Source organism: Giraffa tippelskirchi, chromosome 5 (assembly GCF_054371585.1).
Source record: "Giraffa tippelskirchi isolate mGirTip1 chromosome 5, T2T-mGirTip1v1.2.pri, whole genome shotgun sequence".
Taxonomy (NCBI): Eukaryota; Metazoa; Chordata; class Mammalia; order Artiodactyla; family Giraffidae; genus Giraffa; species Giraffa tippelskirchi.
Window position 1 is genome coordinate 76,006,275 of NC_137279.1, and position 27,257 is coordinate 76,033,531.

General features: G+C 36.6%; 1 protein-coding gene across 9 annotated transcripts in view; it reads right to left on the minus strand.

Annotated features, from left to right (window-relative positions):
* Positions 1 to 1,198: 1,198 nt before the first annotated feature.
* Positions 1,199 to 27,257, minus strand: part of MDM4 (MDM4 regulator of p53) — a 48,310-nt gene continuing 22,251 nt past the window's right edge. The window contains exons 5-12 of one of the 9 annotated variants that reach the window (XM_081494921.1): positions 26,484 to 26,539; positions 22,861 to 22,928; positions 22,093 to 22,192; positions 19,422 to 19,582; positions 17,507 to 17,656; positions 16,571 to 16,651; positions 14,540 to 14,589; positions 1,199 to 4,093 (exon numbers count right to left, since the gene is read on the minus strand). In XM_081494921.1, the coding sequence (XP_081351047.1) occupies positions 4,066 to 4,093; positions 14,540 to 14,589; positions 16,571 to 16,651; positions 17,507 to 17,656; positions 19,422 to 19,582; positions 22,093 to 22,192; positions 22,861 to 22,928; positions 26,484 to 26,539 (694 nt within the window). In that variant the 3' untranslated portion in view covers positions 1,199 to 4,065. Of the gene's footprint in view, positions 4,094 to 8,676; positions 11,034 to 11,853; positions 14,590 to 16,570; positions 16,652 to 17,506; positions 17,657 to 19,421; positions 19,583 to 22,092; positions 22,193 to 22,393; positions 23,049 to 26,483; positions 26,540 to 27,257 lie in introns of those variants that run through there. The other 8 variants (XM_081494920.1, XR_014055029.1, XM_081494922.1 and 5 more) reach the window with 8 other exon arrangements.

A 27,257-nucleotide genomic window follows, 5' to 3' on the forward strand; every position in this document is an offset into this window, starting at 1 on the left:
TAACTCTAATGTTCTTGTTTTCATTTTTATTTTTTTAAAAATGTTAATTTGTGGTATATAAAAATCTTAGTTGAGGCACGTGGGATCCAGTTCCCTGACCACGGAATGAACCCTGGGACTCCAGCCTTGGGAGTGCAGAGTCTTAGCCACCAGACCACTAGGGAAGTACCCTGTTTTCCTTTTTAATATGTCATCCTTATTTCCAGTATCACTCCCATCCCACCCCCAGATGCTCATCATACAAGTGTATACTACCTATCTCTAGGACGTATCATTTGTGTGGTAGCCTACGAAGGGTGCTCCCAAAAGTTGTGCAGTGAGTGCCAATCTGTGCCAACTACGTGATAGCTGTAAGCTCAGGACAACTGACCAGAAACTTTATCCACCTTAACGGCCTTAGCATGTGAGTTAGCCAACCTCTTTATGTACAGGTTTCACTTTTCTTTGATATCCCTCCAAAGAACAGAACCCAGGGGGTCACAGACTAGTTTCAATGAAGCTCCTGAAAGTAAATGTGAAATGTACTTTTAACAAGAGATTTTGTAAGTTTCATTAGCTTTTCAAGGGCTGTAATTTCCCAAAGTTTAGGATCCCTGCTAGAGACGCCAGCACATGCTCGGCATACAAGTGATCAGTGAATACTTTGTGACAAGCCCTCAGTACCTCTCACACAAGCCTCAATTCAAAAACACAATGAAATAGAATCCTGCACTTGGTGCCTCTTCATAAACTCAAGGGCAATCCTGAAATCTCTCCATCAGCAGCAGAGGGTGGTAGACAGGTTGATATATTCATGGGTTCCAAAGTCAGGCAGTCTTGGGATGGGAAGGCTTGCCTTAAACCACTCTAGACGTGCAGGTGCTATATGTGCTCTAATTCTCAAGGGCTCTAGGGGGAACCTCCACAACTCACTGCCTTAGCTCAAGTTATTAATAAAAAATACTCTGCAAATTTTGAGGTTTCCTTCAAGATTGGGAACCTAAAAGTGAAATATAACACTTACTCTATTAATAGTTAATTGTGTGTATGATTGGGGGTGGGGGGATTAAAAGCTGTTTTTAAGTACAATAACTTCTATTGTAAAAGCTACTCTCTTCATTCATTCCCGTCAGACCAAAGACTGTATATAACGACAGAAAACAAGATTTTGCTGTATACAAAAACAATTACGTATTTCCCCAATAATGACACCACAAAATGACAAAATGAAAAATATTTAATACACAAAAAAGCACAACAAAATCAAATACATAGTGCAAAAAGATACAGAGCTATCAACTTAATGATGCTTATAAAGATTAGGCAAGAACTCATGAAGATATCGCCTTTCCTCATGTTCTGGGCTGGTTTCAAAGTTTTTTTTTTTTCGAAGTTATTTTAAATTGTCTTTTTCTTCCCATTTTATGAAACCATATTTGCCACTATTAATTATGACTAACTAACTAGATATTATTTGGAAAATTCCATGATTTCTATATACTGACTGCATTTTATGCCACCTATTCAAGTGCATGTAAGACAGAATTTTTATATCAAGACCATAGCAAGGCAGTTGTAGCTACTACCCAAATTTACATACACAGTTCTCTCAGAACCTAGAGGCAGAACTCTTCTAGACAAGAGATCATGTGAAGCAAAGGATATATAAGCTAGAGGCATGGGTAAAAGGAAGCAACATAGGCTCTGCTAGGCAGGCACAAAGGGGAGCTCAGCTTCTAGGAGACGAGGCATTCTGAATATATACCCCAGAGCTTGGTCTACCAAAAGCTTAACAACTTCTGGTATCCTATTCAAGGCAATCAGAGGTTCTATTACTCCCCCACACTTAATCCCCACAACAAACTATGAGGTAGAAAGAGTAGTATGTGAACTCATTTTACATATGAAAAAAACTGAGGCTTAAGAAGGTCAAGATTAGGACTCATGAAGGTGGAATAATTTTATTCCTTATCTCTATCCAAGAAGCACTTAACAGTGCCTAGCTATAGACCAGAAGAGAGTCCTATTTAAGAGGCTTGCTAGGTGCTGAGGAGGCCAGAAACATTTCACTCCTCCTTTAAAAAACATTTTCTGTAACTTTCTAAAGAGGAAAAGAAAAAACTAAAGGAGGCATTTTGATTCTTTATGAAAAAGAAAAAATGAGGCAAACTGTAGGGGGGACAATGTACACAGTACTATATTAAAAATGGACAACCAATAAGGACCTACTCTATAGCACAGAGAACTCTGCTCAGTATTAGGTGGCGGTCTGTATGGGAGGTGACTGTGGGGAAGAATGGGTACATGTATATGTACGGCTGTGTGCCTGAAACTATCACAACATTGTTAACCAGCTATACTCCAATATAAAGTAAAAAGTTAAAGCAAAATAAAATGAACTCTGCCGTCTATGGGGTCACACAGAGTCGGACACGACTGAAGTGACTTAGCAGCAGCTGCTCGATATTATGTAACAACCTAAGTGGGAAAAGACTTTGAAAAAGAACAGATATATGTATACGTATAACTGAAACACTTTGCTGTACACCTGAAACCAACACAACATTGTTAATTATCTACACTCCAACACACTGATGAAATAAACAGTTCATATACACAAATCTTCAACTACAATTGTTTTTAATAGATAGTAGATCTGATGTCATGTCCTTGCTTCTTACTGCTAGACTCCACCACCTAATTCTGCAAGAGAAACATTCCTCAGGACTGACTGGAAAAGAGGAATATTATCTAAAGACAATGGAGTTACAACCATCCAAGGGGTGACACAGAAAGGCTTCGGTATAAAAGCAATATTCAGAAGTAGATAGTAACTTTGAATTCCAAGGAAAAAGAACAACAGGAAGGAATAGGAAATGTCTGACAACAAGGTACTTACTGTTTAAAAACAAAACCCAAAAAAGCCTTGGGATAAGAAATTAGATATTCTGATAAAATGTTTTAATAATACTAGTTTTCAATAAGCATTTACCAAACTACAGCAACTACAACAGATATTTTCCAAACTACAGCAACTGAGAAAGGAATTACTCTGACAGCACTACCTGGCCCTTTTTAGGATTCTCAACCCATCCTGCCCCAAGAAATAAGCAGTTCTACCTGCTGGGCTATCCTCCAAGATGACATTTAATAAAGATCCCCAGTGAAGAAAAACCACCTGCAGAAGCAGCATCTTGGATTTCAGGTAAGCTACCAAGAAATACTAACTACCTCTTTCTGAACACTTCGTTTCTCTGTAACATTTCATTCAAAAGGCTCTTGAGAGAAGTACAGTAAACCCCAAGTATAAGCTTATTATAATATTTTAACAATACCACATTCACCAACAGTGGCATTATTTGGGATTGCACGTTCATTGCATTAAAAGATCTCAAAATACTAATAGGACATTTTCCCACAGGAGAAAAAGAGATATGGTTGCTAAAGAAAGAATATAGCAATGGCAAGCAAGGAAAGCTCTATCAACAAAAAGAGTATCTCAAGGCCATCTGGAAAAAACTGTCCCCAGATTAGGTCTGGGGAGTCACCTGAACCACCACCTTGGATGATTTCCATTTCCAGTTTAGCTTTAGAGTCTCCAATATTTCTCCTTATATGCTAAACTGCAACTCAGCTAATCACAAATGTGGACAATTCCATTAACGTAACCTCAGGTACCCTATGGCAGTGCAAAATTCTAGGCGTCTGTAAACACTGTCTGGTGTTTTTGGCACAGGGGAGAGCTTGCAGGTTTCTTCACCTTTGAAGTGCAGATTCTAAAATCACCCGGTCTATAGCCAGTTTTAGCAAAAGCATTAACAGTCTTGATAGTGTATGTGCATACATAAACACTCATGAATAAGAGAGCTGTCAAAATGAGTTCTTCTTTAGGACATGAACAATTCAAGCAGATATTTGGCTAAATGGAAGACAACAGATTCACAGTATCTAAAGTCATATGCTTTTGTGGACTTCCCTGGCAGTGGTTAATTCTCCGTGCTTCCAGTGCAGAAGGCACGGGTTCAATTCCTGGCTGGAGAAGTTCCACATGCCATGAAACGTAGCGAAAAGAGAGAAAGAAGGAAATCATACTTTCAGAAGATCATACAACTGTCTGTGGAGAAAAACCAAATAGTTGGTTAACAAGTTTCCTACTTTCTGAAAGAAAGCCAAGCAATAACACTACAATATTCTGTAGATATACTGATCTAATGGTTCACACATTTCTCTTTAGCAACTGTTAAAGAAGCCAACATTGCATTGAAATAACATTTCAAAAAAAGGTTACCTACAAATAAGATCTTGATCTTTAAAAATAAGTTCTTACAAACAAAATAACATCCCATAAAGCGTTACATACAGCTTTAATACATAAATTATTATTAAAACACAATTGAATATTTCAAATGCCTGGCAGTGATTCAATCTTAAGACAAGTCTGTGGCAGTTTAGAAGTAGGTCTGCCTGGACACTGATCCACTGTTCAAGTCTAGGATTGGGAGTCTATGATATTGCACAGATGGACTCTGAAGAAATGTTAATATCAACTTAAAGCCTTGCTCTAAGATTTTCATAAAGTATGATTAAGTATAAAATACAAAAGCATACCAAGTATTATAAGTACAGTGCAAGTAGAATGAATTAACAGTAAGAGACAGGAGACATTTTTAGCTATAAACTAGAAATTCATTGCTTTTTCTAAGGATTTGTCATTTCTGGTCTGAACATTTTGTCTGGGATAACATGGTCATAAATATTAATTTAAATAACTAAAGTAAGAAATCTGATGCTACTGTGGGATGATTTCATTAATCACAAGTCTACGGTGTAACGCAGTGGAAACAATAAACTCCACTGACACCTACTTTAACAGATCTTTTCCACACAATTAAGATTTCAAGCTAAGCATGCCTTATCTATAAGTAGGAAGATCATAATAATTTAATGTCTAAAAGAAGACATCTGAGAGTGAAAAGGGAGAGACAGAGACCACCTGTGGAAGATGCTGGAAAACAGGAGTAAACTGGCCCTGTCTCCAGAAAACCAGAGCATATAATCACCCTAATTACAAACTAAATGCTAGTGTTTGGAAGTCAAGAGTTTCATCACCATATAGCAATAAACTATGAAGTCTTAACATACAAACCATGTCTTGCTTATCTGTACCACAGTGACATTGAAAAAAGAACAAAATCAAAAATAGATCAAGAAGATGATTTAAAAGTTGCTACAGGTAATGCATTGCTCTGATAGTTTTATTTGGCCTTTTTTAGGATCCCTGACCCATCCTAACCTAAGAAACACAAGTTCTACTCCCAAACAATATTTAATAAAGATCCTGGAGGACGGAAGAAGGTATTCCATGAAAATGGAAATTCAAAAGAAAGCTGGGATAGCAATACTCATATCAGACGAAATATATTTTAAACTAAACTGTGATAAGTTCCCAGGTGGTACTAGCAGTAAAGAACCCCCCTGCCAATGCAAGAGACACAGGAGACACAGGCTCAATCCCTGAGCTGGGAAGATTCTTGGAGGAGGGCATGGCAATCCACTCCGGTGTTCTTGCCTGGAGAATCCCATGGACAGAGGAGCCTGGTTGGCTGCAGTCCATGGGGTCGCAGAGTCAGACCATGACTGAAGCGACTTAGCACCCAGAGCACATAAGAGACAAAGGACAATAATACATAATGATTGACAGATCAATCCAAGAAGACACTGTAAATCCAAGAACTGTAAATATATATGCACCCAATATAGAAGCACCTCAATATATAAGGCAAATACTAAGAGCCATGGAGAAGGAAATGGCAACCCACTCCAGTATTAATCTCGCCTGGAGAATACCATGGACAGAGGAGCTTGGTGGACTACTGTTCATGGGGTCACAAAGAGTCAGACACGACTGAGTGACTAACCACAGCACAAGAGTCATAAAGGGAGAAATTGACAGGAACACATAATAGTGGTGGACTTTAACACCCCACAGAAAATTAACAAGAAAACAAAGGCCTTAAATGACACATTAGACCAGATGGAACTGATATTTATAGAGCATTCCATCCAAAAGCAGCAGAATACACATTCTTCTCAGGTGCACATGGAACATTCTCTAGGACTGACCACATCTGGGCCACAAGGCAAGCCTTGGCAAATTTAAGAAAACTGAAATAATATCAAGCTTCTTTTACCATCATGCTGTTAGACTGGAAATAAATTACAAGAAAAAAACTATAAAAAAACAAACATGTGGAGGCTAAACAACATGCTATTAAACAACCAATGGATCACTGAAAAAAATCAAAGAGAAAATAAACATCTAGAGACAAATGAAAATGAAAGCCACAACAATCCAAAATCTATGAAATACAGCAAAAGCAGTTCTAAGAGGAAAGTTTATGGAAGTCTTCCCTCAGGAAACAAGAAAAAATATCTCAAATAAACAACCTAACCTTATACCCAAAGCAACTAGTGAAAGAACAAACAAAACTCAAAGCTAAAAAAAAAAAAATCCTCAAAGCTAGTAGAAAGGAAAGAAATCACAATGATCAGAGCGAAAATAAATGGAATAGAGACAAAGAAAACAACAGCAAAGATCAATGAAACTAAAAGCTGGTTCTTTGAAAAGATAAACAAAATTGATAAACCTTTAGCCAGACTCATCAAGAAAAAAAAAGGGAGAGGACTCAAATCAATAAAATTAGAAATGAAAAAGGAGAAGCTACAACTGACATCACAGGAATACAAAGGATCGTAAGAGACTACGACAAGCAACTGTATGCCAATAAAATGCATGACATGGAAGAAATGGACAAATTCTTAGAAAGGTTCAGCATTTCAAGACTGAACCAGGAAGAAGTAGAAAATATGAACAGACCAATCACAAGCACTGAAATTGAAAACTGTGATTAAAAATTCCCAACAAACAAAAGTCCAGGACCTGATGACTTCACAGGCAAAATCTATTAAACATTTAGAGACAAGTTAACCTCTATCCTTCTGGAAACCCTTTCAAAAAACTGGACAGGAAAGAAAACCCCCAAACTCATTCTACAAGGTCACTGTCACTCTGACATCAAAACAAGACAAAGATACTACAAAAAGGAAAATTACAAGCCAATACCACTGACAAACACAGATGCAAAAATCTTCAACAAAATACTTGAAATCCATATTCAACAATACGTTAAAAGGGTTATACACCATGATCAAGTGGGATTTATTGCAGTCATGCAAGGATTTTTTAATGTTCATAAATCAGTGTGTACACCACATTAAAAAAAATTGAAGAATAAAAGCCATATGATCAATAAAGTGGAAGTTGCTCAGTCATGTCTGACTCTTTGAGACCCCACGGACTGTAGCCCTCCAGGCTCCTATGTCCATGGGATTTTCCAGGCAAGAATACTGGAGTGGGTTGCCATTCCCTTCTCCAGGGGATCATCCTGACCCAGAGACTGAACCTGGGTCTCCTGTATTGCAGGCAGATTGTTTACCATCTGAGTCACCAGGGAAGCCTAATGATCAATAGATGCAGAAAAAGGTTCTGACAAAATTCAATACTCATTTATGATAAAAACTCTCCAGAAAATGGATATAGAGGGAACATATCTCAACATAATAAATGCCATATTCGACAAACCTATAACTAACGTTATATTCAATGGTAAAAAGCTGAAAGCATTTCTTCTACGGCCAAGAACAAGACAAGGGTGTCCACTCTCACCACTTTCATTCAACAGTTTTGGAAGTCCTAGCTACGGCAATCAGAGAAGAAAAAGAAATAAAAGGAATCCAAATTGGAAAAGAAGTTGAACTGTCACTGCTTGCAGATGACACGATCCTATACACAGAAAATCCTCAAAACACAACCAGAAAACTACTAGAGCTCATTCATGAATCTCGTAAAGTTGTAGGTTACAAATTAATGCACATAAATCTTTTGCATTTATATACACTAATAACAAAAGATTAGAAAGAGATTCAAGAAACAATTTCACTTACCATTGCATCAAAATGAATAAATATCTTAGGAATAAACCTACTTAAGGAGACAAAAGACCTGTACTCTGAAAACTGTAAGATGCTGATGAAAGAAGCCAAAGACACAAACAAATGGGAAGATAAAACACATTTTGTGGATTGGAAGAATCAACAGTATCAAAATGACTATACTACCTAAGGCAATCTACAGATTCAATGTAATCCCTATCAAATCATCAACAGCAATCTTCACAGAACTAGAACAAAAAATCTTAAAATCTGTACGGAGACAAGACCCTGAATAGCCAAAGTACTCCCTGACTTCACAATATTGTTAACTGACTACACTCCAATATAAAATAAAAAGTTTTTAAAAATAAATAAGTGAAGAATAGTCTTTGAACAAATGCTGCTGGGACAATAGGGCATCATAGATAAAAAAAAAAGGAAAGAAAAATCTTCATCTAATTACCACAACTTATACAAAATTAAATCAAGATGAATCACAGATTTAAATGTAAAATGTCAGACTACAAAACTGTTACAGAAAACAAGGACAAAATATTCCAGATTTTGGGCTAAACAAAGAATTTTTAGACTTGACAGCAAAGCACAAAATATATACAGAAAAATTGATAAATTGAACTTTATCAAAACTACAAACTACTTCTGAGAAAGATCCTCTGAAAGGGATAAAAAGACCAACTACAGAGTGGGAGAAAATATTTACAAACCCGATATACAGCAAAGGACTAATATCTAGAGTATAAAAAGAACTCCCAGTCCATCCTAAAGGAAAGCAATCTTGAATATTCATTGGAAGGACTGATGTTGAAGCTGAAACTCCAATACTTTGGCCACCTGATGTGAAGAACTGATTCACTTGAAAAAACCATGATGCTGGGAAACATTGAAGGTCGGAAGAGAAGGGGACAACAGAGGATGAGATGGTTGGATGGCATCACCAACTCAATGAACATGAGTAAACTGAGGGAGTTGGTGATGGACAGGGAGGCCTAGCGTGCTGCAGTCCGTGGGGTTGCAAAGAGTTGGACACGAGTGAGCAACTGAACTGAACTGAACCCAAAACTCAACAGTAACAAAGCAATTAGAAAATGGGCAAAAGACATAAACACTTTACCAAAGAGAATGTATGTATGGCATATAAAAGGTTCAGGTTCACTTGTCTCAGGTTCACTTATCTCAGGTTCAATTAAAAGCTTCAGTTAGTAAGAAAACTGTTAATTAAAACCACAATGGGATATCATCACATATCTATCAGAATGACTAAAATTAAATATTATATAATAGAGTTAAAGCACCAAATTCTAGTGATCATGCAGAGAACTGGATCACTGTTAAATTGCTGCTGAGAAAGTGAAATGGCATAGCCATTAAGGAAAAAGCATTTGGCAATTCTTAAAAGCTAAAATTCATTTACCATACCTTATCGACTGTATTACTAAGCATTTATCCCAGAGAAATTAAAACTTCGGTTTGTTCAAAAATATGTACACATATGCTTATAGCAGCTTTTTTTTATAATGGCAAAAACTAGAAAGAATCTAGACGTCCATTCGATGAGTGAATGATTAAGCAAACTGTAGTATAGCTATACCCTAAAATACTGCTCAGCAGTTAAAAGAACAAATTATTCATATATACAACTCAGATGTATTTCCAGGCAATTATGCTGAGAAAAAAAAAAATCCAATCCCAAAAGGTTGCATACCATATGGTTCCATGCATGAGCATTTCTGAAGTTACAATATCACAGAAATGGAAAACAAATTAGTAATTTCTAGGGCTAAAGAGGGGATAAGGGTTATAAGGAACCTAATAGGTCTATAAAGGATTATAGGAAGATTCCAGCAGTGATGGAAATGCTTTTTATCCTGACTGTATCAACATCAACATCCTGGTTGTGATGTTATACTACAGTTTTTCAAGATGTTATTATTGGGGGAAATTTTTGCAGATTACAAGGCATCTCTCTGTACTGTCTCCTACAGCTACATGTGAATCTACAATTACCTTAAAATAAAAAATTTAATTAAAAGACAAACAAAAATGGGCAGAAGACCTAAACAAACATTTCTCAAAAGGAGATATAGATGGCTTAGAGGCACATGAAAAGGTGTTCAACATTGCTAATTATTAGAGAAATGCAAATCAAAACTACACTGAAGTTATCACTTCACATCAGCCAAAATGGCCATTATCAAAAAATCCATAAACAGTAAATACTGGACAGGGTGTGGAAAGAACGGAACCTTCCTACCCTGTTGGTGAGGATGTAAAATGGTACAGCCACTACAGAGAACAGTATAGAGTTTCCTTAAAAAAACTAAAAACAAAGCTACCATATGACCCTGCAACTCCACTCCCGGGAATGTATGTGGAGGTCAGAAAGGACATGCACCCCAGTGTTCATTGCAGTGTTGTTTACAATAGCCAAAAAATGGAAGCAACCTAAGTGCCCATCAATAGAGGAATGGATAAGGAAGATGTGGTACATATATACAATGGAATACTATTCAGCCATTAAAAAGAATGAAATAATGCCATCTGCAGCAACATGGATGGACTCAGAGACTGCCATACTGAGTGAAGATGGAGAAACAGAAATATCATGATATTCCTTACATGCAGAATCAAAAAAGAAATTATACAAATAAACTTAATTACAAATCAGAAGCAAATTCAGACTTAGAGAACTTACAGTTACCAGTGGGGAAAAGTAGGGGGGAAGGGATAATTGGTTTGAGATCAACATGTACACACTGCTATATTTAAAATGGATAACCAAAAAGGATCCACTGTGTAGCACAAGGGGCTCTGTTCAAGGTTATATGGCAGCCTGGATGCGAGGGAAGTTTGGGGTAGAATGAAGTGGAAGTGTCAGTCGCTCAGTTGTGTCTGACTCTTTTGAGACGCCAGGGACTATAGCCCGCCAAGGCTCCCCTGTCCATGGGATTCTCCAAGCAAGCATACTGGTGTGGGTTGCCATTTCCTTCTCCAGGGGATCTTCCCAGGGATCACACCTGGGTCTCCTGCATCGCAGGCCAATTCTTACGGATACACATGTATGCACGGTTAAGTCACTTTGCTGTGCACTTGCAACTATCATAACATTGCTAATTGGCTACTCCAATATAAAGGAAAAAGTTAAAAAAATAAATAAAACAAAGACCCTGGATGGTGGAAAGCAAACTGCAGAAGCAGCACCTTGGATTTCAGATAAGCTACAAAAGAAATACTACCTCCTTCTGCAGATACAGTTCTTTGTAACATTTCAGTCGTTCAAGACTTGATAGGGGTTCAGTAAACCTAAGTGTACATTTATTGAAATATTTTCAGCTCAAATGTGCAGTTTAAAATCTTCTGAGCAAAGTATTTACTGCTAATGGGGACAGTAAAAACCCAGGTGATCCAAGGGGAAAAAAAGTAAGTAGAGTAGCGTTAAGAGTATTCTGTGCTAGGCAAGGATGCACCAAATTAGCAGCAAATACCTATATACAAAAATAAAAATTTTAGACTTTTTCTTATTAAGCTTTCTTCAAAAACTCAACTTTATATAAGAGGAACCAGAGGGTACAAGTGCAGATCCCTGTTCTCCTCATTCCTCATTTTACTTGCAAAAGCAATTAACTGGCAAAATTAAAACAAAATCAATACCTATCAAACTATCATGAAGAGAATTAGTGGGGGGGGGATGGGGTATAAAGTTACTTAACTTTCTACATTTTTAGAGCACTTACCATAGTCTAAGGAAACACTGAACTTGAAGGACTGATTGTACTTACTGAGGGGATAAACCCTTGTCCCTAACACCTGGAGACAGCCACAGACCTAAGTTCCATCCCCAAGAAGGAAAAACACTGGAGAGAGTTCAGGTTCCTCTGCTGCCTTTATGTGTCTTCCCAGTGGGAGGAGTCATTTATCGGATTATGTAAGAGGAGCTGACATGTACTGCCTTTTCTCTTTGAGGAGAAAGGGTTAAAAGTCCATATTCTCTCTGAAGTCCTATTTTGGCTGCAGCTCATATTCTTCAGTATTTTAAGGCCATTAGTTATTCCAAATTCAATAAACACCACAGTTTAAGCAGTTAACAAATAATGAGAAGGAAGAAAGCATGGTTTAAAGATTTACTGCAAGAGACTTGGATCCCAGTAAGAGTTCTATCACTAGCTGTGACTTTCAGCAGTCATTTATCCTTTCAGCCTCATATGCAAAATAAGAGGTTGAGTATATGAGTGTGTGCTAGTTAACTTCTACGAGCTTAACAAACTTTCTCTAAACACGATGCTAAATAAAGGGGTTTTGTTCTACTTTTTGTACCTGTGTGTGCACCAGCTCCTGTGAATGCATGCATGTGTGTGTGTTTGGGGCAAGGAGTTGTGTTGGGCTTATAACAAGCAACCCAGGTGATTCTTAAGATCCTTAAATTTAATAATTTTAGGGCCTTGGTCTTCAAAATATTCATACCCCTGAGCATACACCAAAATTTTTTCCATAGGGAAAGTAGATAGGAATATCTATAAGGAAAGCAACTTAAAGATCTTCAATTTCCATATGTATCATCCTAATATTTACGTGCTCAGATAAAACCTCTTCAGAGCTATCTTTAAATACTTTCCTTTTCACAACGGCCATACTCCCTATTCTCAGAAGAAAGGCTGCTTCTCACCCAAAAGGCTGCCTCTCACCCATCTAGAATCTTATGGGGCATTGCCTCAGAACATTTAAAAAACCTCTACAGGCATCAAATAAAAAGACAAAAACCCCTAGCAGGCTCCCAGGAGACAAAGAGGGCAGAGTAAAGCACAGAGAGCTTTCGTCAAAATCTCTGTGCCTTATCTTAGAACTGTAATTGAGAAGGCTGTGCCACAGACATATGTAATACATGTAACTGAATTAAAAATAAAGCCAAACAGGGACTTCCCTGGCAGTTCAATGGTAAGACTCCACACTCCTGATGCAGGGGGCACGGTTTGATTGCTGGTAGGGGATCCCATATGCTGTACAGTGTGGCCAAAAAATAAATTAATATAAAGTCAAACATTTTGACTGAAAATGAAGTTTGATTTGGCTGATTAGTTTTATAATGAGAATAGGCTTTGCCAATTTATATGACAGGACTTTTTCTATAAATTCAACCAGCCAAATCTACAGCTCCAAGGTTTTGGCAAAAATATCTTTAAAGCACATCTACAATATATTGGATGATACATCCTCTTTAAGTACTTAAATTTATTTAAAAAATTTAGAAGTCAAATTTAGTATGTGCAAAAGGAAAACTAATCAAGGGTGAGAGTCATGAATGATGGAGTAACTGCCTGAAAAAGGATACAAGAGAACATTCTGAGGAGACATAAATGTGCTATTGCTTGTTTCAGGTGGCTACTGAGATGTCTACAATTCAGCAGAAGGGAACACTTTATTGACTTTATTGTTTGCTAACTACACCTCAATTTTTAAACTGTGCAAAAAGTTGTATGTACTTTTTCAAAATTGTTTTTTGAGGTATGTTAGCAAAAATGTTGGATATCACTGTTCTAGGCACTTTACAAAAATAATCGTTTCTCTGAACCACACAACATAATCTACTTTATACATTAATTACTTATATGTTTTTTCATTGATAGTTTTAACATCTTTCTAATAGCCACCTTGGATTTTGATGCCCAAGAACATTCCCTACCAGAAAAGAACAGTAAGAAATTAAATTAAAGAAACGATTCATCTTCAAGTAATTTGGTAAATGAAAGAATGAATGCATTTCTATTTGTACTGCTCCCTCCCAGATCTTCATCTTGGAAGACAGAATGATTAACTTCTCTTTTAATGTTAATAGTCTCCAAATTGATAATCTAGTTCTAAAGAACTTATTCTCAAATTCTGTAAGTTTAGAAGTAAAAATGTCCTAGAACATAAAAGTTTACATGAATAAATGAAAGTATGAAATGGGTCACCCTGTGTAGAGATGCTCAATACTGATATTTGGACACATGACCAGCTCTGTTAACATCTGTCTGTAATTCACTGATTCAGCTAAGCTACAAAAACCTTAATAACCAACTGAATCTCTTTCTTGCAAATAGGACAAGAAGCCCCAGCCTTCTTTAATCTTCTGGCACAATGAAAACAAGTGACAAGATGGCCTGTCCTCCCATGAATAATGTTCCCGTCTCGTGGTCTTTTCTCACACAGACTACACGGCTTCAAAAGATTCTGGCAATCCTCCATGTTTTCTGTATCTTTTCTCTGTTCAAAAAGGTTATCTGATTGTTCTCCCATGCTTGATATGGTCTCTTGGCTTTCAGAACTATGAGCCAAATCCAAGAATTCCACCGAGTTGCAAGGATCAAAATGTTTAGAGTTTTCTTCCTTTATGTATATATCTTTAGGTCTAACAACTGGAGCTGATACAGTTCTTCTGCAGTCAGGGACATCAATTCCTTCATTTTCTTGCTTTTCAGGTATGGCAGTGATATCAGATGTGGAGAGAGAATGGGTTAACTTAGAACAATCTGAATACCAATCCTTCCTCAAGGCCCAGCAACGAAAACAGTACCTCTTGCTTGGAGAGTTAAATTTCTTGCACTCAGTACACTGCCACTCATCCTACAAAGATAAATGCAGCCAATTAATACTCAGTGGAAAACATGATACTGAGAAAAAGGGAGAATAGGACAAATTTTCATCATCTCACACTAAGATAGTAAGAATCCAGGCATTCCACACCAGACATTCAAGTTCTAGCCTAGAACTTGAACAAAGTCTACAGCTACATGTAAGAACATCTTAAAGAAGTTTTACAATGATAGTGACATAATTGCCATTTCAAGCCAAATGTGATGTAGTTATCTTTAAGAAAGTTAAACTATTTTAGCTTTCTATTTAGTCTGGATGCAATTTGCATTGTTTGCTTTTACCCACTGCCTTCTTTTTACAAAAAGGCAGTTCTTTGTACAACTTACTCTTTTATTGAGCAAGAGGTTAAAGAATGAAGCAAAGGTAATACTCAAGATGTCATTGTTTCCTACTAATTAAAAAATGTTATAGAATTTGTCAAAAAGGAAGCTAAAATTAAAATATTTGACAACTACTACAGTTACTCCTTCTCTCACTGCTCTCAGGAATAGGTAGGTAATTGTATGCCTAAATCACACTCTGAAAAATGAATGCTCCTGTCCTTGAATGCCAGGTAATTTTTTTTCCTACTTCTCCATATTCAAATTAGGAGATACCAGAGCGCAATGAATTTTAAATGCCTCGCTTAATTCAAAGTGGCTACCTGGAACAAGTCAAGTGTATTTAAATGTGAGTAATTGACTGGTTTTGACAGGATTGATGATTTGATACATGCTGACTTGGTTACTTTCAGAACAAAGGCCAAGCACTTCAAGTTTAGAAGTCACAACTCAACTGCCTATACTGAGAGGCAGGGATACGACCATTTGTTAAACTGCAATGTTTCTCCAGAAAGCCTCAGAACATTCTTGCCAGTTTTAAGATCCTCAGATCTCATCTGAAATGCAATACAAATATTCAAGGAACTTCATAAAGATTTGGAATTCATAATTGATGGTGTGTCATAGTCTAATTGGCATCACTTTTCTGTTTTAGTAGTACATAAAATAATAGGGTTTATTAAATTCTATGGCAGCTCTGAATTGATGAGCTATAGTCTATTTGCTTAACAGGTTTTCTGGGCCCAAAGAGCCTCAAAAATCATTAGGATGGAAACACTTATCCCTGCTATTCGTATTAGGTCAAGAATACTTAATGGACCAATATATCCCACCCTATTACTCAACCATGCACAGACAAATAATTTGCAATGAATTACAGTAATGGTCAGCAGTGGTGGGGTGGGAGCTGGGGGACAGGATAAACACTAGAGACAACCAAAGATTTTTATAGCCCCAAGCAGCAAACTGTAAAATCCCCTCCTTAACCTTACTCCACCATCTTTCTTCCCACAATTAGTTAGCTGAAGAAAGTACTAAAGAGCAAATGGGGAGCTAGCATGAAAAGAGAAAAGCAAGACATTCATTTGAGTCTAAACCTGAGTTGCCAATTGATGACAAATCCGTACCTATTACCTAACAGCTTAATACTCAAAATTCATTTATCAACCCTTCATTAATATAAACCTACATGCAAATTAAGCCATTTTCCATTTGTTTCTAGTTAAGAAAGCATCAAAAGTATAATACTTAACAAAAAATTTCAGATAGCTTATAGGTCTATCTTTGGGACTACAGAGAGGTGTTTAGTGGGAAAAGCAGTATAGGACTACTTTGAATCTATGTATCCATTGCATAATTTCCAAAGAGCTTTGAAAGCAGGAAGAAAGGCACACAGAGAGGCATTTAAGTCATCCCTTTCCAAGGCAGGGAAAGCATCAGATCAACTCATCCCCTTCTCTTCTCAAATTCCAATAAAAATCTAACAAGATATAAAGAAACCAGCATCTCTTAACACCTAGGAAAAGTAGACAGAAATGGGGAGAAAGGGCACTCTTCAACACAAGTGAACTGCTGGGACATTAACATCTGAAGACGTGAGTAGTGTAAAACAGCTTATTAGAAATTCATACCTCAGAGGTAACTTCTATATCAGTATCATCACTTATGGATTTAGGGTCCTCAAGGTCATCATTTTTTCCCACTTCAATCACCTGAGAAAGCAAAAACATCTCATTAGCCAGGTTTACATATTTTAGATGAGGTTGTTACCTGACAGCAAAAAGTACAGAGCTTCAGTTTAAAACTCACATTCTTCCCCCATCACTAGCACTTAAAAATGAGACAGCTTAGATGTGAGACCCAAAACATGATTCTGTACATACCTAGCTGACACTTCAGTAGAATAAATGATTGAAAAGCACCAAGAAGGGTTACTAAATATCTCTTCAGCATTCAGAAGGGAGAGCGTTCCCAAATTTACGTATTTAAATAAACAATATTAGAGTGAAAGTGAAGTCGCTTCAGTCGTGTCTAACTCTTCGTGACCCCATGGACTGCAACCTACCAGGCTTCTCCATCCATGGGATTTTCCAGGCAAGAATACCGGAGTGGGTTGCCACTGCCTTCTCCAGAAAATCTTCCCTACCGAGGGATTGAACCCAGGTCTCCCGCACTGTAGGCCAGACGCTTTACCGTCTGAGCCACCAGAAGGGAGTATTAGAATACAAATTATTAAATACAGAAATGTTTTATCTTGAGAATCTAGGAAGGCATTCACAAGAATAAAATAGGATTACATGAGAAAATGTGGGGAGTGTCTTCTAAATTTTAGAATTCTAAAAATTAAAACCTCACTTCTGTGATCCACAAAGTCCTATGCTATTTTTAAGACAGGCCAGGTTAACTTAATGTAAATCTTAAAACTGGGTAAAGTACTAAAAAATGAAAAGGGGAGATTATATGAGTCATTTGTTGTACAAAGTAGTGTACTGTCAGGTTAATCGATCTGAACAAGCTAAACTATATGTACATAAATACCATCAATGTGAAATTTTTCCACAACATACCTTTTTCTCTTTCCCTTTCCCTACTTCTTCACTTGTTTGTTCAGGATCAGCAGCTTCAACTTTTATTCCAACACCAAATTGCTCTGACACTGACTCATTCAAAAACCACAAGTCATCTGTGGTGTCTGAAACAATAGCAGTACCTATATCCTAACAGAAAAAAATAAACATGAGTTTTTGTGAAGTGAAGTTGCTCAGTCATGTCTGACTCTCTGTGACCCTACGGACTGTAGCCTATAAGGCTCCTCCGTCCATGGGATTTTCCAGGCAAGAGTACTGAAGTGGGTTGGCAGTTGAACCAAAGTAGATGAACCCAAAACTCAATGTCCTCATACATCTCAAAAGAATGCCTAGCCTTTCTTCTACAGATATCTATTCACTCAACAAATATCTACTTGGCACTGACTATGTATAGACTAATGGGTGGATATGAGAGTACTTGGCAAGGAATTTTCAATTTTAATAGTAACACCAGAGAAACAGCAATGAAGTGCTTAAAAGCTAAAAATTCTTAGTTGCTCAACTAAATAAAATCCATCTCCTACATTCCTTTTCACAGGTGGCACTCTGAGGACCTAGAAAACTTTCTGTTAATTGTGACATGTTCTTCCCTGTAAGTTAATGATGTTTATTAAAGAAATAATGAGAGATACTGATGATAACACAAACCTCTATCCTCTTTCTGAATTCTTTTGTTTTACTGAAGTAAAGCTGGTATGTAACACTTCTTTCTTAATTCTTAAACAACTTTAAATATAACTTGATTTCTACATTCATCTATGGATACTTTATGACATGTTTTTCTACAATATTCATAAGAGACAACTTATTTTGTTTCCATATGTCCATTCATTTACTGAACAAATAGTGCCTATTATGTGTCAGATACGAAGCAGGTACTAGTTACTAAGCAACAGAATAGAGTGGTCAATAAAAGCAATAGAAAAGAGTGGTCAATTAAAAGCCCTGGACTTAAATTTCAATGGGGTCAAACAGACAATAGATACATAAACAAAATACAATACAAAGTAAGAAGCGCAATGGAGAATATAAAAGAGCAGAATGGTGATGAATTAGACTGTGGAAATAATAAAAAGTGGTTAGATTTCAGGTATGCTTTAGAAAAAGAGTTGACAACCTGAATATGGTATATGACAGACAAAGAAATCAATGAAATCTCTGGATACATGGCTAGAATAACTGAGTAGAAGATAGACATAAGTAAAAGGAGACACTGAACAGGAATATTAGTTTAAAAAAAAGAAAACTGAGGGACTTCCCTGGTGGTCCAGAGGCTGGGACTCAGCACTCTCAGTGCAGGGGGCCCAGGTTCTATCCCTGATTAGGGAACTAGACCCCATACGTGGCAATTAAGAGTTTACATGCTGCAACTAAAGCTTCCACATGCTGCAGCTAAGACTCAGTGCAACCAAATAGAAAATTAAACAATAAATGTTTAAGAAAAACATCGAGAGCTCTCTTTTCGTGTTGAAAAAAAATATTTGGCTGTGCCAGGTCTTAATTACAGCACACAGGATCATTCCTTGCAGCATGCAAACTGTTAGTTCTAGTGTATGGGATCTAATTTTCTGACCAGGGATCAAACCTGCCCCCCTGCCTTGAAAGCACAGAATCTTAGCCATGGACCACCAGGGAAGTCCCAAGAGTTCTGTTTTTAACATGGAGAATGTCAGATCATCCAGTGTTGAGTAGGCAGTTAGATATGGAAGCTGGGCACTGAGGAGAGATATCAGGGCTGAAGATACAGATTTGGGCATCAAACGCATATAGATGGTACTGAAAAGTCATAGCACTGAATGGGAATTCTTAGACAAGGTAATGTATGTTTCAAGAGTAATCAAGAATGTCACTCCATCAAAAGAAAAAAAAGTTCCTCTTCAAATGTGAAATTTACCTGATTTGTCTGTAAATCAGTTGAGCCATTACTTCTCGGTGTATAGTTATTTCTCAAGTTTCCTAAAAACCACCATGGCAAGCCAGCTACATCCCACTCCTCAAACCCAAGGTCCAGTCCTGACGTCTCTTCTTGAGTTAAATTTTCTACCAAGTCTTCATCTACAAAAGTCAAATGGAAAAGATGATAAATATGTATATAACACTTAAGAATCAAGACTCTCTTTGTAATACTTAAAATTTCTTGTATAAGGCAAGTAAAAAAAAATCCTCTTCAGTAAGAATGAATCAAAAATCAAATACCTGTATCAGTTGCAGAGCCCAAATCTCCTTCCTCTGCTTTTAGATTTCATTAGCAAGTAATGTGGAGAGGGCAATGGCACCCCACTCCAGTACTCTTGTCTGGAAAATCCCATGGACGGAGGAGCCTGGTAGGCTGCAGTCCATGGGGTGGCTAGGAGTCAGACACGACTGAGCGACTTCACTTTCACTTTTCACTTTCACGCATTGGAGAAGGAAATGGCAACCCACTCCAGTATTCTTGCCTGGAGAATCCCAGGGATGGCGGAGCCTGGTGGGCTGCCATCTGTGGGGTCGCACAGAGTCGGACACTACTGAAGCAACTTAGCAGCAACAGCAAGTAATGACACTAGAGGTCATTCATCAAGAAACATAAACTCTGAAAGCATCCAAACAATGACATTGTTCTAAAAGGATTTCCAAATGGTCACTTGGTGGCATTTTAAACATGTCTACCACTATAATAACTAAGGAATGATTTCTCTAGTACATGGTACCAGACAATGGCTTGATTCGTGACTGCAAATGGTGATGGCATCATGGCCCAACCCTTGAGACAGAAACTAGGTGGTACAGACCGTATTGAGCAATCACAAGGTTGTCAAGGCAGTCTCACTGGTACCACATATTTTCGGATGTTTCTCAATAATTCATGTTTCAATAGGTAACAACCATTATGAAACACTGAACTCTAGGCTGTCCAAATAAATACATATATATGTCCTTTCTGGATCAACAGGCTCTTTTGGAGTTAAGATATTTAAAAGCTAGAAATATTGCAAATTCAGGACATATTAAGGGCCCACATGTTCTAAATAAAAGATCTTGTGTTGTACGTCTAAATGATATTCAAAGGAGTTACTAACATAAGTTTGCTGCTACCACATGAAATTCTTTTCATTCTTTCCCACTGTCCAATCTTTTTTGTTGTGCTTCCTTACTCTTCTCTACCTCTTCCTAATACACTAGGCATGCCAATGGCAACTAAAGGTGTTTAAATGTGCTAAGGTACATACAGTTGAAAAAATGTCTGCAATAAATGGATCCCTGCCAGAACAATTACCCTATCTACTTACAAATTATGTTGTTCCTGACTATTAAAAGGTATACCTCTGCTCAGGGAAACTTCAACTACCTTTTATTTACTCACTGCTGAAATTATGAGAAAGCTAATTCTGAGATGGTATCACATTAAAGTTATCTTCAATTACTCAAGCTCTATAACTTTTTCTGAAGGGAATGAAAAAAAGGCCATTCTTTACACATGTAAAAATTCTGTACTTTCTACCTATACACATCCCTGAGAATACTAAGCTATTAATTCTCAAAATTTACATCATGAACTACAGTTTCTTGTGTTGGCTGTTGTTATATATTAAACAGCCTTTCAGTAGAAAATAAGCAAAGGCTTGTATTTAAAGAAACAAAATTACACACTTAGTACCATACAGACTGAAATAAGCTCCCAGCTAACTAGATAGCCCAAAATTCAGCTTATATTCAAAGCAATTTGAAGAAAACAACCCAGCATAATAAACAGATTAAATTTCATCATTTACAACAACTGCAGCATCATAATTTTCTGGGATGTTGCTAGAGGTCTAACCTGCCACTTCTGCAAATGTGCATCAGGTACCTATACTAGAAACCATCATGCCATAAAATATCTTTGAGAAAATTATGACTTTACATTATCTTTGCAGGAAAAAGTTTGGGAAATACTTTATAAAGCAGGGTTTGGGGAAAACTTCCGAAATGTTGATCAATTCACTTAACCTGACTGTACTATATCTAATATGAATGGGAAAGATCTAATGACTATCATCCAAGGATAAAGGAACTACTAGGGTAGGGTTCTTATGTCTCATTCTTAGCTCTGAGACATTAGGTCCATTTTACCATCTTTGCAAACTTCAAAAATATATGAAAATTAGCCTCTGTGTCAAGCAGACAAATAAAAATAAAAATTCTAACCAGATCAAATATATACAGGGGAGCCAAGATTTAAAATGCCAAGGCAGCCGAGTTACCAGGTGGCAAACCGATAAATGCATAGCTATCTTCTATTAGCATGCTAGCTAAAGATGGTCTTGCTCCATCCTAGTCACCATGTGTTGCTAAAAGAGAACTACCATCTTCTTCAAAGTTAACAGTGGTAAGTAGGATAAAGAAAAGGTTTTCAGAAAAGAGTGAAAATAAGTAGGACATACACCTCTGCTACATCACATAAGAGATAGCATTATTATTTTTTTGAGTTCTTGATGGAACGGTCTTAATTACTGCTAGTGCTTAATACAGATAGATGCCATTTCTAAAAGTCAACACCAAAAAAGAAGAAAGAAAAGTGTACATAGTTTTAATCCAAAATTTACCTTCTCTAGAATTTCTGCATTTATACTGTGAGGTAGGCAGTGTGGGAATATTGCCCTCTTCAGTTCTTTTCCTGGAATCGGAACTTTCCTCTACACTTTGCTGAAAGGAAGGGAAAGGTATCCATCAGTGCAGCAGAAATGACTGTGACCAGGGGATGTAGCAGTTCCATTCCGGCTCACCAGTTAGTGTGCGACACAATGGGTTACGCACAAGAGAAGAAAACTCTGGAGTTCACAACAGTCATCAAATACAGGCAACCTCTCCTCAACCCACTGTGGGGAAAAAATCTGCACAAAAGGTAAAAATCTACTGTTAAAAACAGGCTATCAATATAAAGCCTCTAGCCTACACAAAATTAGGCATAATGCAGAAAACATATACTAAGATGATCATAAAGTTTTTGCAGGTTTAGGGAAGCTTTAAGAAATGGCCTGACATGAACTTATTTGCAACAAGTCTGTTAAAATCTAACAAAGCAATTTCCTCAAACACCTATATACATACACCATCACACACAAGCCCCAAGAAATATGCAACTGGAAGAACTGAAGATCGGAAGTGCTACATCCCAAAGAAAGATTCAGAGACTGGAACTCTGTTATGGGCAGAACAGAGAAGGTTCACTCTGTCCCTAGTCTTTGAACTCCCAAGAACCTTTCTTATTAAATTCTTACCACATTCAGGAAAGGTCTTGGGAGTCCAAGATCATAGGTACAGAGAAGGGGCCACTCTGTACAACAAAAGAAGTCACCATGTGGTGATTTTACCTTCAGTTGGTCTTGACCTGGAATATCCATACTGTGCTCCTGTGCGATAGCGAGAGTCTGAGCAGCATCTGGATAGCAAGTAAAACAAAAGGAAAACCTTCCCTGGTAATAGCCATTCTTTCCACACCAAAAGGACCTCAGCAAACAACCCTGAAGCCAGGCTCGATCCCTAATTTTGATTGGCCAAGGCTCTCATCCAAAAGGAAAGGAAAAAAATTAAAACTAATAAAAATGGCATAGACCAAAAGAGGCTCTATTCAAAATATATTACCAAAATATAATCTGAAGAAAAATGAAAAATGACTAAAAAATGTTCTTACAGACAGTGATTCCAAGCATGGAATAATGGAGAGTATTTTTATCAATTCCTATAGGCGTAGTTCCAAATTTGCCTTTTTTAAACAATAAAAAAAATTTTTGACTTTTTAATTTAATTTTTACTTTCAAGTGTTAAAGCTATATAGAAATATGAAATCTAAAAATCTAGGTTTGCTTTATGACACAATAGCTCCCTCATGTGAAGTTACATTCTAAGTGTCAATGATATTTCACAGTTTAAACTATCATCACCAGGTATATACTTTTTTTTTAATGAGTAAGTCTTATTTTTCCCAGTTCCTGTAAACATTTCCTAAGGAAGAAGATAAAGTTCCTCTCAAGGCCAATAAAAAGAAGTGAAGGAAAGAATAACCTGAGAGAACTTCTTAGATAATCAGAGAAAAATGTATTTCAAGGCCTTGCAAATTTTTCAAGCAGAAGAAAAGATGAAAATTTAGCTACAGGAAAAGAAAAGATGCAGTAAACTTAATAATCTTGGGCCACTCATTACATAAGGCTATACGTAACTATATGCACTCAAACAAGTCTATCATGGATTGGGTTCATCAGCTACTATTAGGTCCAGAAATAAGACACTTAACAGAAAATGTCATTCCTCATCCAATAAAGACTTCCAGAGAAAGGATACAGATCCTACAAGTGGTCTGACAAATCAGTTGTTTGGCACAGAGCAAATATTTTCAAAATTGTAATTATAAAACTAGAAGCATTTTTATAGATAAAATGAAGAAACTAAAAGTTTTGAGAGCCAGCATTTTCTGAGCACAGCAGTTTTTAAAGATCAATTAACATACAATGCAGTGAAGCATTTTTTTAATAAAGTAATTTGATTACTGTCATTTCTAGTTCTAAATACTACCTTAGGTTAAAACAGTTAGAAGCAAAAAGAAATTATTAGTGAAAACTACAATGTACAAGGAAATTTCAATACAAAATTTGTCATATAAATTTCATTTTATTCGAATACATGTGGAAATTTGGAGAAATGATTTATAAAGAACCACCTTCATCTTTTCAACCATCAAAATAAAAGGTTTACTTTATTTGCAAAGGTATAAAGTAACTGACAGGGAAAGCAGTTTTCTCATTTGTCCTTTCAAATAAAAAACATGCAATCCAATTTATGAAGAGGAACAGAGATGGCCAACCATAAGCACTAATGCAAGTTCAAGTTCAGAACAGACAACCAGTCAAAATTACTTTGGGGCAATTTCCTGGTTTTGATCACTGTACTACAGTTATATAAGTTAATACCATTTGGGGAATCCGGGAACTCTTTTTAATATCTTTGTAACATTTTTGTAAGTGAAATTATTTAAAAGTGATAAATTAAAGAACAAAGAATGTTTAAAGATTTAATGTTCAGATTTTTTAAAATGTGTTAAAAAAAATTAATTAGGGCAAATTTGTTACAAGCAGGGATTAAAGAGACATCGATGTGTGGCATAAAGGAAAGAGCAAGGGCGGGACAGTCACAAATATCTGCTCTCTTATCAGTGGCATCTCATCTTGGGCAAATTACTCATTCTATTTAAAAAACAAAAACAAAACTCAAAAATCCTCAGTTTCTTCATCTCCAGACCTTCCTCATAGGGTTTTGAGGATAAATTGAAATGTCTGTTACAGGAGAGTTCATTTAATATACAGCATGTAAAATTCTGATGAGGAAGTACAAGAAAGAAAATGAGAGAAAAAGTGAGAATTATGCTCACTCTAGATATTTAGAGAATAGATCAATCAGAAAGCAAATTTTGCTGAAAGAATAGATCAGCAAATATAAAATTACATGTGTATTTCAAGACAATAGTGACTATCCCAGGAAAACCATACTATTTCACAAGTGCCTGAACTTTTAAAAAAGTGTCATATCATTTGCAAGGCCTTCTCTCTAAAACAGAGCTTTACAGATGGGTGAAGTGGCTCAGTGAAACCAACAGGCTTCAAAATTCAATGTAAGTTCAAACTTACACTTCAGTATGAGAGCAGAGTCTCTTTGCTCTCACTGTAAAGAGTAAATCTTTATTAGGAATGGATTTTTTTTCAACCTGTTTGTTTCAGTAAACTATTGAAAAATAGCCAATCTAAAGGGATTACCAACTTGGGTTTTCTTCAAAGAACAATGTCACCTAAAATCTAATCTGAAACTCACAAAAGGGCTTCATGTAGGAATGGAGAAAGAAAAAAGTTTCATTATTTGGAAATGAGAGAGAGGGTTACATTTTAGCTGTATACAGTTTATTCACTTATCTCTAACACACCATACTTCAGACCCCAAAGCAGCCAGTTTCCTGCACAATACTAATAAATTAAATTCAAAGGGCAGTATTTAAAATATGTGGAATCAAGCAAAAGGTCAGGCGAATTGGCATTCAAATAACAGAAAACTAAAACCTTTAGGAAAAAAGGTTCTTTGGGGGCAGGGGAGGGGGACCTTTTTAACAGATGGGTCAGGGTAACACCACATAAAGCCCACAAAATATTAACACCACTGAAAAAGGGATACATAGACCTTACATGGCTCTGATGTGATGCCACAGATGTATGAAGCACTACCTATGAAATCTTGGCAAAAAATTTAACCTTGAATCTATCCAAACACTATTTGTTCAAGCACTATTTGTTCACCAAAAATAAGAGAGACAGAGAAACATGTTAAACAACATCACAAGAACACAATCTGAAAATTAGAATGTGGGAAATTTATAAGACAAATGAAATGATTCATTTCTTCAACAAATAAATAATATAATGAAAAGAGGGTTAAGTTTTATCGATTAAAAATACTTAGCAAGACATAGCAACCAAAAGCAAAGTGTGGACTTTGGATACTGATTTGAATAAGCCAAATGTAAAAGATATTTCTGAAATAACTGGAGTTAACATACATGAACTAGCTGCTGGGTAATGTTATGGAGTTACTATTTCGTTTATTATTAATTCTGTTGGGTGTAATAGTGACACTATAGTTATGTTTGAAAGAAAAAAGTCCTTATCTGTAAGAGACTCTTAAAGCCTGTGTAGATGAAGCAAATATGGCAGAACATTAACAATTACTAAGTCTAACAGGTGGGCTTTACTTATACTAATCTATATTTTTAGTATATTTGAAAACTTTCACAATGAAAAGTCAAATAAATAGTAGCAACATTTTGTGTGACAGCCATCCCCCACAAGTCACAGCAAGACAGCATTCAATTTCCATCTAAATCCTCCCTGCTTTCCCATGATTTGCCCCCTTAAAGTTAAAATTGTGATAAGGACTGAAGAAATACGATGTGACATACCTGTAGTAGCAGTAGCTAATGTGACAAGATTCTTTCTTAGCATATCATAGAGAGGGCTGTAAAAGAGATAAAAAATTAATAATCACTTGGTTTTCCATTAATGTTAAATGTATTTTTCATATGTTATGTCCCAACATTCTCTATAACATATAAAGAGGCAGGATTTTTTCCCCAGAATACATTTTTTTTAAAGTATTAAGTATCAGCATGTTAATACCCAAGCCTTTATAAAAAAATTAGTTTGTACTCTGCCCTCATAAAAAAATTTTACATTTTATTTCATAAGCTAACAGTAACCCAAGTGGGGAGATTTCCTTTAAGACTACTCCTTCCTTCTAAAGGTTGTTTTACATTTTATTGGAAGGGAGTCTTAGAAAAACTGATCACAAAGCTATAGAGAGAAAGAGAACACTGACTTCTCAACTACTAATTAGCTTCTGATTGTCTAAGTGAATAACCATATACCCCATGCAGCTGGAAAATGCCACACAACAGGTCAGAATAGCTCTCCTGTGATTCTTATGAAGCCCATCATTAACCTTAAACTGCCCAGCAATTCTACATTTCTCTTGTCAGCTCATTCTTCCTCTCTATAACATTATTTCACAAAATCTAACCTAGTCACATCAAGCTCCCTCCTACCTAAGCCTTTATATACGTTGTTCAATCTGCCAGAAGCTCTCCTTCAATAGGCTCCTTTGAGTAATTATCCAGCTCTCAACTCAAATATCACTTCCTCAAGGAACCTTTCCTTAACCCCTAAAACCCTGAATC